Source organism: Rhea pennata, chromosome 2 (genome assembly GCF_028389875.1).
Source record: "Rhea pennata isolate bPtePen1 chromosome 2, bPtePen1.pri, whole genome shotgun sequence".
NCBI lineage: Eukaryota > Metazoa > Chordata > Aves > Rheiformes > Rheidae > Rhea > Rhea pennata.
This window is the reverse complement of record NC_084664.1, coordinates 88,279,058-88,291,421: the sequence shown is the minus strand read 5'-3', so window position 1 is coordinate 88,291,421 and position 12,364 is coordinate 88,279,058. Positions and strand designations below refer to the sequence as shown.

The 12,364-nt window shown below is 41.8% G+C and overlaps 1 protein-coding gene across 1 annotated transcript in view; it reads left to right on the top strand.

Annotated features, from left to right (window-relative positions):
• BCL2 (BCL2 apoptosis regulator) overlaps nucleotides 1–8,326 on the top strand; it is an 86,707-nt gene extending 78,381 nt beyond the window's left edge. The window contains exon 2 of the mRNA XM_062569858.1: nucleotides 7,878–8,326. Coding sequence (XP_062425842.1) covers nucleotides 7,878–8,012 — 135 coding nt within the window. The 3' untranslated portion in view covers nucleotides 8,013–8,326. The remainder of the gene's footprint in view (nucleotides 1–7,877) is intronic.
• Nucleotides 8,327–12,364: the final 4,038 nt, after the last annotated feature.

Here is a 12,364-nt window from a genome sequence, read left to right as displayed (position 1 = left end):
TGAGTCCCAGTGGCACAAGGCTACTCATAAAGCTATCTTGCATTAAGAGCATGAGTCCATTCATTGTAGCAGCAGGTAGTTTTCACTTGTGTTATTTTGACAGTTGATTTTATCTAGATTTCCAAGTGTCTTAGTCTACACAGACTCTCCGAATTCGTTTCCCAGCTCTTTCACCTTTCATTTGTCTCCCACATCTTGTGATTTTGTGAAAGCTGTGCACAGACCAGAAAGGACAAGGAGGAGGGGGAGTGGAAGAAGAGAGGCACCCAGACCAAAAAAAGCCTCTCTTTGGAGCAGATGAAGACCAGAAACTTCCCCTTATTTTAATTTCCCATTATCACTTTACCGTGAGAAGATGAAACCATGGAGCAAGCCACCTAGAGGCCTTCAAGAACATTACTAAGTGGAGTAGACCCTGAAAGCAATTCAGAAGAGTATTTGAGTACATTGACGCCAGCAAACTTCCTGCTCTTGCATGTGGAGTGGTGGAGCAGGAACTTGCTCCTCCATCAGGCTACCTGCCTGCAAGCGTATACTTGCCTCCTCTCTAGCTAACAGTGACACACTGTGCTCCGCGCTGTACAGCACACAAGGGCTGATTTAGGAAACAGCAAACAAATGACCAAAAAATGCTACCACGTCTCTTCCTCAAATAAAGCTTTTACAGGTGAGCAAAAATGGCTTGGGTTGCTAATGAAATGGAAGCTACCAGAGCAAACGTGCACATATTTTCCAGGTGGCCTCTGGTAGAAGTATAACTGTCCATTAACAGCTACAGCTTTTTCTTTCTTTCTTTTTTCTTTTCTTTTTTCCTTTTTTTTAGCTCAAGTGCTTTTTGTACTTACTCATTAAATTGCAGATACTTTACCATAAGGTTAGAGTTGTTGTTTCATTCCTCTTGTAAGTCAGTTGATTGTCACAAGATTTTAAAAAGCTGAAAGCCTGCTTCAAGAAGTCATGTGAGGAATGTGTGGCATTTCTGAAGAAGGTGCCAGTGGCATTGCATGAACTTTCAACAGAGTTTGCTGCAAAAGCACAAAATTGGCTTGTGCCAGTCCAGAACGCACAGCCGACAATTGCAGTTTGCTGTTGCTGCTATTGCTCAAGGCCGAGTGCAGGTCAGTCAAGCCAAAGGCATTTGGATCAGGACTTAATGTCTAGACAACAAACAAGAGAGGGATCAAGCATTTCCCTGAGAGATGTTAAAACGAGAAGAAGTTTTTTTTAAAAAAAAAAAAAAAAAAAAAAAAAAAGCACACAACACAAAACAGCGTGACCGGTCCCTCGTGGTTCAGCTGATGGTACAACCTGCTCAGACTAGCTCGATTTCACCCCACTCATTCATGTGCTCTGCCCTGCCTGGCAGAGGTCATTCTGAGCAAGTTCTTCTTTAGCAAACTGATAGGCTTTCTGCCTTCCTTGTCCCTGCTTACCTCAGGCAACAACCTGCCTCGCAAGCCCTTTTGTAGCACACTTGAATGTACTTATTAAATAAAAGCCCCCGCAGCAAAAGCGATATGTTGATGACAAAAGTGATGCCAAAGTGCTTTGAACATTTCTACAAGCGGCTACTTTCAGTTCCCATTTCTCAGACTGTTACATGATTTAACTCTTTTGCAGCAGCCCAGAAGTGGCAGACACTGTCAGCTGGAACGTGCAGGGAGTGCAGTGCTGCATGTGTTCATATTTTCTTGTATTACCAAAATACCAGCTGCAGCCAAATTTTTAAATGTAGGCTTTTAAATTAGGTAGCCTTTTTGCAGTGTAGGGGCATTCAAATTGAAGGTAAATTACTAGCAAGACTGAAAATTCAGGTGCAAGGTTCTGGGGGGGAAAAAAAGTGAGACCTGTGTCATCTTTCAGATCCATTTTTGTCATTATTTTCATTTTAAAGTCATTCTAAAGATTTGAAAGTAGTCCTAACACATCTAGCTTCTTTTCAAATGATGCAGTTATAAGAGCAACATAGCTGTATAAGATTTTACTTCATTTATTGCAACATATGAGTTCCGTTAGCAATACTTGTTTGCTAGGTTTACCCATGTATGTCAATGCAAGTTCTTTAGAATTGATTTGATAAACTTGACCAGGAGAAGAAAAAGGTGGCCAGAAACTGAATGGTTCTTGGTGGAACTGAGATTCTTGAAAATACACACACAGACACTCACACAATTGTGCTGTGTTTGCTTCCATGCACGAATTATATATGAATTATATAGCATTTTATCCAAGTAGGATAATGTGGGAAGTTCAGACTGAGATTCCTAAGCATTGATGTAAATAAATAGCAAATTAGTTGAACGGGATTATCAACCTGCGAAAGCAAGCTGCTCTGAAAGTCCATGAAAAGAAAATTGTGAAGGATTGAATAAAGCAGCTTTGACTGTATTGTTTGAACATTGAGGATTTTGTCCAGAAGGGCCTCCTGCCTTCTTTCTCTTATTAATTATAATATTGCTCTCTCAGAAGTGGCATCCATTAAATACCACCAATGAGTTGCCACAGAGATATTACAGCTGTCATGCTGATGCCAGAAAAACCTCATTTTAGTGTGGGCCTTTCCAGGAATAAGAAAACAAGGCAGCCTCCACTAGGTCTGGGCTTTTGCATATTGCAGAGCCACATCTAACTGAATTAACTAGAGACGCCAAGACTAAATTGCTGAAACATTTCTCATGCTGACTTGGTTTAACAAGAATGCAGCCTAGTCTGACTGAACACTCTATGGATTTCCAAGCAAGTTGAATGATCAATACCTTTCTAATCATGTGTTTAAAGAGACCGTCTTGATCATTCTTCACAGTCTAGGTTTATTCTTCATGTCCTTCCGAACTCCCTTGGAAATCTGTCTGCCAACAGATTCAGTCCCCAGGAGGGTGAACAGAAATAATCATGCTTGTTACTACAGCCACGGAGATTTATATATTTCTAAGCATGTGCATCAGTTTTCATGAATAAATCTAACCACGATTAGTCCCTGCTCCTTAGACGTCTCCATCTGAGTGCCACGGTTAGTCAGCCTTAGGCAGACAACATTTCCATTGATTTCAGTTCACACAGATTTTAATGAGAGCCTGGCCAGAATGGGACCTGCAAGACATGCTCCCAAGATCACAAGGCTCATAAGTGCCAGTATTTAAACAAATTTAGAACTAGGACAAGGGAAAAAAAGAAAGAAATTAGGTAAGACCACTACGGCGAGAGGCAATTTTGTCCGAAGTGGGAAACCTTAGATTTCACTGCAGAAACAAATGAGGGTGCAGCCAGTAGTGTCAGCTACAGACCTGAGATTAGTGCATTGTGAAAATGCATGGAATAGATCCATCGCTGCCACAGGCGAAGATGAGCCCAAAAAACCCTCTGACTCAGTGCTGCAGCATGTGGGATGGGGCTTTGTCCAGGAGCACACCAAGGTGAAGCCACTCAACAGGTGGGCTCCGCGGCAGTGGGCAGCAGAGCTTGCGTGGCGGTGGCACGTCCTCTTCCTTCACATGAAAATTTGATAAGTTGCACCTGGGAGTGCATTGCCGGCGCTCCCAGGTGTAAAAAGATATCGGCTGCTCTAAAGATGCCGACCTCGTGAAACACCACACCTCGGCGCAACGCCGATGAGGTCTGAGCTGTGCTTATTTGCATAGACTTAGCTTTGCATAAAGGATCCATAAACTTTTCAGGAAAAGAACAGCTACAGGCTTGTCTATTTTTTTTATGTTCCAAGAACTTTTCTCCTTAGCTGCAAGATGACATTTTAATGAGGTTTCACAGTGTAGAGAACATGGGACGATTTAACCAGCTCTCTCCCTCCCCAAACTGTCTCTGAAATGAGTTACTATTCAGAAAAGAAAGCTTTTATGAGAATTTATGCCGCTCATATTGAGGCAGGGGTGAGTGAAAAGTCATTCAGCTGCAAAATCTTGGCATCGGTGCGGATGTCCTCCTCCCCCCCCCCAGCCCTGCAGCAGATGAGGAGGCTGTGTCGCGGGGACCGCCGCGAGCTTCTTCAAAAGCCTCGCGCTGGTGTTTGCTTGTTTGCTTTGGAGTCACGGAGAGGGCAGCGTAAAATCACCGCGAGGCGATTCCCATTCGGCAAAATGGAAGTCGCGCAGGCTCTTCATTCAATACAGTGTGGCTCAAGAGGATATCCTGCCAAACCAATGATAACGAGGGAAATAAAGTCACTTCCTCACCAGCTGTTTGATTCAGGTAGAAAAAGGAAGTCTTCACTTCCTCATGTTTGCTCTGCCCACCACCCCCGCAGTAATAAATGCAGAATACAGCACTGAAGCTGGTTTTTCCATTCGCCTTTGCAATAAGGAGCATTCGTATCATGAACGCATCACTGGGCTCAGCATATGGGAAGCATTTAGTTCGCCGCAGCCTGGAAGTTATGCCCTGCCCCTCAAGCAGGGATGAAGGCTGAGTTGCAAAAGTACCGAGACTAAATAAGCTTGGCTCGCTCCGTAAGTAACACATGTTCACATAATTAAAGATGGCTTATTTTTGCTTTTCTTTTTTTCTTTTTTTTTTTTTTTTTTGGTCAGATCAGAGCTGCCAAATTTGGGCCAGCAGAGGAGCAGGGCAGGGCAAGCTGGATCCTTTGTCTTCAGAAACGCCCTGGCTCGATGCATTATTGAACTCGTTAATCCTCACACGGAGACAAACTCCCCTCTAGTCCTAGGATCCTTGGCAATCCAAGTAACACCAGTCGGTGATGCTGTACGCCTTCGCTGCACACAGTTCAGCCGGCAAGAGGAGCAGCTCGGGATGCCCTTGGGGCGATCTTCCCGGCCTGCCGAGCAAGCCCACGTAGGTGGTGCAGGCAGCTTTGGTACTTTGGGGCTAAGAGGAGCTTGGGCTCAGCAGCTTTCCCTTCGCTGCTACCATCTTTCTTGCTTTACCCAAACATTCAATTAAAATTTAGATAGTAAACCAACAACGGACTGATTTGACTTAATATACGTGTCTACAGAAGTTGTTTTTTGTAAAAAAAAAAAAAAAAAGGGAAAACTATATTATTAAAAAATTACTTAGAAACAAGCCCCTAGAGTTGAATGAAGGGTTCTTTCCCGTATAATTTCTAACTGCCCTGATACAGTTTTACATTCAGGATATAACTTTGCGTTAAATTTTCAGTAGATCAGTCTTAAAATAGAAGCCTATCACCATTTTCTTTCCAGCTGTGTAGCACTTCCAGAAGGGGTGACCATGCCAGACCTAGTCTCAACCTACATGCCAGGGCAGTGCGAGGGTGACCCTTGCTTTCATTATAAAAGATACTTTTCAGAGGCCAGCAAATGTTTCAAGCAATTTTGCTAATCTTACTTGTTTTAGCCCAGAATCTCTTATTTTAAACAGACCGCTTCTGGTGACAGAAATCCGGTGACAAATACACGGGTTCACAGAAGGAGACAAACCTTATGGAGTAGTCGAGACTCTGTTTGGGGCTCTCTTTGTGCTAAAATAGTTTTCGGTAATGGGTCATATACCTCCCTCCCCCTTCTCCTTGTTTTAGTACATAAAATGGACATGTGTTTATTTAAAACAGGTTTGAAACTTAAACAAATAGTGACAGGCTGTTCAAACAAGCTTCGGAAATAGGCCTAATCAGGATGTTTGAAGAGGGGAGGGGAAAGGACCATAAAGAGCTACTTGTAATATATAGCGCAGACACCATTAGGTTGGGTTCATGTTATTGTTGTAATAATCTCAGGCAAAAAAAGTACTGCGTGCTGCAGATTTTCTGCTAGCATTCCTCTTCTGAGCCATAGGTTACGCTGTACTTTTGCCCTGCATTCAAGTGTCGCTGTAGCCCTCAGTCCATCCCCATGCTGAACCCCAGGAGCCCTCCTGAACTGTGAGAAATGGTCTTCCTAACAAACTGGGCTGAACTGGGATAGAAGGGAGGCAGAAAGCATGTTGCTCGTGCTGCCTACCCTCTGCATGCATCTGCTGTCACGAATACACAGAAGTGAGACCCAGCCTGCAGCAAGAAACCCTTAAAAATCTAACATTAAAATGTTTCCACATGACTTGCATTTTCATGGGTTTTTTTTTTTCATTTCCTCCCCTTTTCCATCCCTAATAATATCAATAAGTATTGAACTTTACCCTCATTGTATTTTTATAAAGCCTGATCTCGAACTGCCTATACGGATAAAACTCCCACCGAAGTCAGTGAGTCTGCACTGGCGACAACGGGCTTTAGCCCAGTCTGTAACATTTTAGGATATTGTGTTACTCCATAGCCTTAAGGAGAAATAAAAGCAGCTTTCCAAAGAACTGCACAGCAAACGGCATATGCTTCTCAGCTCTCTAACAGCACAGCAGAATATTAAGGCCAGAGTTTACAAATGTCTATTTCAAAAACCTGGCAGCTAAGCAAAAGTTGCCAGATTTTTCTCAGAAATGAACACTTTGCATTATGATATTCCCCAAAAAGTTAAGCTGCTTTCACTTAAGAATACACCTTTGAAACCCAAGTTTGAAAAAGATTGCCTGGAGGAACAAGCATTAAGAAGTAATAGATATTAGATGGAAGATGTATTTTCATGGTTAATCTTTTGGCCAAATACAACTGTTCTGCTATTGACACTCACTCTTAACTACCAAATACACCAATAGTTTTTTAAAGACGTATTTTGGAAGCAAACACATTTTATTTATTTGAGTCTTGCTCTGTGTCTAGTGAATAGGAGTCAGAACAGCAAAATATAAAAAACCTTACGCGCCCTCTCGTGGTAAAAGCCCAAATGCTCTTATTCTGATGAGAATGCTCTTATTCAGTGGGAGCTGTTCCATGGATTTATCTCAATAGTTTGGGAGCAGAGCTCAACTGGTTGCAACAGAAAAGCGTCGTCCTGTGCTATCCGTTCAGTCACATTTTGGAAACTTCCCGCTTTATCGCTTTCACACCACGCAGCACGATGCACGTGTCCCTTAGGACCACTTTGGGGCTTTGTGTTCCTAAGGAAATCCAGGCTTCTCGATGGAAACGCAGTAGGCGCAGAGCATTACCGATCTCATCGTGAGCTTCGTCAGTTGCCGTTGGATTTACGAGTCACCGAAGCTGTATCTTTACTTAAAGAGTCTTTCCGTTTGGTGCCTGCGTGCATCTCCAGACCTTCTCTCTCAGAAGCAGCTCTCCACCCACGGGAGAGGAAACGGGTGAGGAGTCCCGTTATCCCTCACGCCTGGTGACTTGTGGGCAGCTGCCAGGAGCGGCAGGCCCTCCACTGGCATGTGTTTTCCCTCCTGTGCCTCGAGCTGCACCCTACCAGCCTTAACCGATATGGAAGAAGCATCTCAGCAGCACATTTAGGTGCCTGAATCCATCCCTAGGGAACCAAATAAATATTGTCTTATTTCCAGGACCATTGATCTGCAATATGGACTCCTGAGTCCAGCAGAAACCGAGGGCTTGGAGAACAAAGTTCTACTTAGCTCCTTTCGTTTATCTATGTTTGTATGTGTACATGCAGGAACCAAAATGTAGGCACTTGTATTTAAAAATGCTGTGCTTGTGATTTCTGTTGGGCTGGGCATACCTAAAGCAGAAGTCAGCCCTTAAGCAATTACAGGAATATCTGTAAGGAAATAGGCAGAACTTTGTGCTAGGCACTGCACAAAAGCATTGCTTCTGAGTCACTGTTTGACTACTTTTGTTTTTTTGTTTTTTTTCTTTTTTTCTGCTGGGGTCTTGGTGGGTGACCGCTGTGCACAAAGCAAGTCCATCTCTTAAAAGTCACTTGATGATTTTTTAGGTTCTGTAAATAAGGTCTGTCTGTCGCTATCCGTGTACTACAGTGCAAACCCTGTTCTGTGGCCTCCTGTATACTATTACTGTTGCGATTCTGATATTCCCTCATTTCCCTTTCTAGGATGCCTTCGTGGAGTTGTATGGCAACAGTATGCGGCCTTTGTTCGATTTCTCCTGGATCTCTCTGAAGACTATCCTAAGTCTGGTTCTGGTGGGAGCTTGCATCACTCTTGGCGCTTATCTCGGACATAAGTAGAGTCACCCAGTTTATCACGGATTACAAAAGTCTTTCAAAACAGCAAAATAATATTTTTTTTTCTGTAGCACAATGATATTTTATGAGCAGAACAACTTCCTGGCTAAAGATTAAATCAGCTATTACTGCCAAAGGAAATACCATTTATTTTTACATCGCAGGAAAATTATTTATTAAAAGATATTTACAGTTTAACCTGCTATTTTCAGAAACTCTGCAACTTGTATCCGTCATCACATCATGGTGTTATTAACTTTAATGAGCCCCAAAGTCATTTAGTTTTTTTTTTTTTTTTTTTTTTTTTTTTTTTTTTTTTTTTTTTAATTAACGCAGCTGACTGGATTGTTTTCTCTCTGAAGAGCAAATATACTGACAAAGACCTATCTGCTCACACTTACGAAGGCAGTTATTTGAGCTGCTAAAGGCTATCTAGTTTGTATTGGGTTTCTTTGCATTTTTTGGATGGCATGGAGGGATCTGAAAAAAAAAGAAAAAAAAGTCAGCATGAACAAAGTTCGAACCCTACCCTGCTGGCAAGAACTGACTAGAGTAAATGATTCAACATGGTACATATGTTGAGTCAAAAATGGCAACTTCTCGAAGGCCAGTTGGCTATCCCGACAGGACAACAACTTGAAATACGATTGCCTATGCCTTGCAAACATGCGTTTTCAAGTTACCGGCTGTGCCATCACGTTATATTCATAATAGCATCGTCCAGCACCCTGATACATAGCAACGCAAGTACATTTTCTTTTTTTATATACATATATATATATATACACAGAAGTGTGAAATTAAATCTGTTGGGCTTGCGGGAAATCGCCCTTCCAGTGATCTTCTCAGCAGTAAAATGTTTTTGCAGCTACCGACACAGAAACATCAGGAGACCCTGAGCGCCTCCTTCCACGGAGCGGAGCCGGAGCCTGGCGTCCTGACCCGTGCCCGGCTCCGGCGGGCTCCCGCCCGCGGCGAAGCCTGCTGCCGACATGCTGAGCCCCTCCGGCGGGCTGAGCCCCAGCCCACGCGCTCTCGACCCCCTGAACGCTGAACAAGATGCTCGTTTTATCTGGCAAGAAGCAGACCTCGCCTGCGTTACGGATCAGCTCCAGCTATGCTTGTTTGTCAAACTGGACACCAAAACCAAGCTCATTTTCATAAAAAAAAAAAAAAAAAAAAAAAAAAAAAGCGAGCTTTATCCTCCTGCCTCTGGCCCTCGAAATTGTTTCAGCTAATAATTTCCTCAGACTCTCCTAAGGAAGAAAAGATCACGAAGAAACCCTCCGGCCCCTCTGCCTGGACAGAGACTCCCCGGCACCTGGACCGCGCGGGTGCTGGCTGTCGTATCAAGTGAGAACAGGGCAGAGGAAAAGGGGGAGCGCGGCGGCGGGGGGAGTCATCGGCTCGTATGGTAAAGGCAACTCGAAGGAAGCGAACGCAGCACGCTCGCCCTGGGGCCCTGCGAGCAGCCCCGCGGTCTGCGGCTCACGGCGGCCGGGCTTTCCGGGGGCCAGGCCCTCCAGGTGGCGCGGGAAACTGCCGTCTTCAAACGCCTAAGCTCCTGTAATTTTTTTTTTTTTTTTTGGTATGAAACCGTTGAAATCTGCGATTTGTGGGTAAATGGACAAGCAGAGGGGGAAAAAAAAAAAAAAGAAAAGGTTATAAAAGCTCTGAATAAAACGTACCGTACAGTACCGAAATGCTAGAAAGGTGAAAAAATATGTAGTGAATAAACTGTAGATGCAACCTCAAGATTTCAGTTGGATAACTTTGTGGCATTATATGCAAAATATCTCCATTAACTTGGGAATGTAATATGTTCAATGTTAAGGCTGTAGTTGATGTTGTGTCTTCAAAGCTGCTTTTATTGTTTGTTTGTTTGTTTTAAGAGTTGTACATCTCAGCATTTTTACTGCTATTTAGTTGTGGCACCTACACTTTGTATGAGCAAAGATGGAGCGAGCTTTACATTTCAAAATTGAAATTATTTTAAATTTTAAAGAAATATGTAAAGGAAATGTTTCGAGGAACAAGAAAATGTGATCTCAACTTTGCTTGCTAGAAAAAAAAAGAAAAAGAAAGAAAAAAAAAACATAAAACAAAAAGCACCTGCAATGCGTTTGGTCGAAAATGGGCACGCTCATGTAGTATACTTATGAAAAATATTTGAAGTGGGAGGAACTGAATATTGTGGATTGGTTATAGTGTGGGCTTTATTTTTTTAGCCATGAAGCTGAATTTGTCTGAAGCCAATTTCAAAACTGGAATTGGCTGGCATCAAGCTAATATTTCATTTCACAATCTAGTCTTTGTTTCAATTGGTGCCCGTGCGCCCATTAAAGTTCACAAACTATTAGACCTCAAATTGTTTCAATATTGCTTATTTTATTAAAGGTTTACATTATCAAAAATATTAAAAAAGCAACTATCAATTCCTGTGCTGCTATACTACCAGGATAATTTGAATGGGGTTTATTTTTAATACGTTCCAATGGCAAAAGATTTTTAAAGCTGCTTTAGAAATAATATGAAGAAGACGCATGACACATTTAAATAAACATTGACAAATTTGTGTTCTGTTGTGTCTACTCACTGGACTTCCCAGTGTACTAGTTAGTACCAGGCAGAAAGAAGAGTCATGATGACTGTTGCTGATTTTATTTTATTAAAGAGCTAACAGACTTTTCCCATCCTGACTGCAGAATAGTTACAGTATTGTGGCTGCATTAGCTATAACAATAGTTGATAATACATTTATTAAGAAACATTTTAGAAACATTGAATGTATATAAAATCTTGGACTTCTTTAATAAAAACCTTTCCTTTCACTCCTTCATTTCTTTTGCATTCCTGTCTCTCCTATTCTTCATCATACTTTCACATAGATTTTTTTCCAAAAAATGCCTTGCAGACTACGCTTCAGCAAAAATCCATTCCCTGTCACTACCTGCACACACCTAACTGACCACTCCCAGCTATCAAAGCTGAAAAAGCAAAAACTAACACGAGAGAGACATATCTGAAGCTGGTTAGGTGTGGAAGACCAGAGGACCACAGAGGAGGAGGTCAAAAAGTGGAGGGAAGAAAGAGATCATGGAAACATCTCCCGTGGTAGAGGCAACTGATACGTGGGATATCTCTCATCCTTTCCCCAGAAAAAGATGCAATGAGCACAGAATAAAATATTATATCCCCACACACACACATATACACACAGTTATTCTTTACTATAAAACTTCCTTAATTCTAAAAGCATTCATTTACAAAACAGAAAATTCTTACGAATTTAAGAAAAATACTTGATTTAGCTGTATTCAGTGTATTTGTCATTAATTCTTTTTCATTTCATTTATTAAGAAAACAATGAAGGAACATATTTTGCTTCTGAAAGAAAAACCTGTTAGATCATCTCATATATACTATAGATAATAACTTACGAGTAAATAGGAAAAAAAAACACAAAACCCAGTTGTTCAAGTTGAATATTCTGAAATCAGAGCTGACACAGAGGACGATTCTTAATCGAACAGGTATGGGATCCAACAGTGGAGTAATGGGGCCGTTGGGGTCACAGATAACATACGGATAAGGCAAGGAGCTGGAAGATATGGAGAATGACACTGGCATGCAGGAAAATCTCAAGCTTCATAAGATGCAGGAGTTCACCCAAGAGGGTCTGAAAACAACGTCTAACTATAACCAGCTGCAAATTTGTGCATTACTAGATGGCTCTCATTATTCAAAAATTTCAATTATGTTTTTTTTTTTTTTTAGTATTAAAAGATTATCCAATCAATCAGCATAAAAGTTCATTGGTTTCCTGTTGTGATTTGGGATTTCACAGCCTCATTAGAGTGAGTTGCACTGATAAAGAACCGTTAGGAAAAAAAATGCATCTTTGAACACCAAAGAGCAAAAGAAAGCTTGGGGTACTACCGTTCAGAGAATACAGACCCAGTATGCCCAGTCCTTGCACACAGTCTCCCAGCTGAGTTGGTGGGAGTCAGATATATGTGAGGGCTGCACGCTTTGACCCTGCAGCATGACACCGTGCTTAGCTGTGCATCTGCACTCATGTTCACAAACCTGAAATTTTACTGATTAAAAATATAATGAAGTAGCATGTTTAAAGCCTGTCTTTACTCTTTTTTTTTCCTCTCTCTCTCTTTAGACAAGCTAGCAAAATGTTTCATTTGTATTACGAGATAATGGCTCAGTACTATATGAAAAATTAAGCAGCATTTGATTTATGAGTATAAAAATTCTTTCTCATTGCAAAAACTCAGCTTTGTTTCTCACTTCAATCTCTTTCAAACAAGGCTAAACAAAAAAAAAGCCAAAGGAGCCAATTT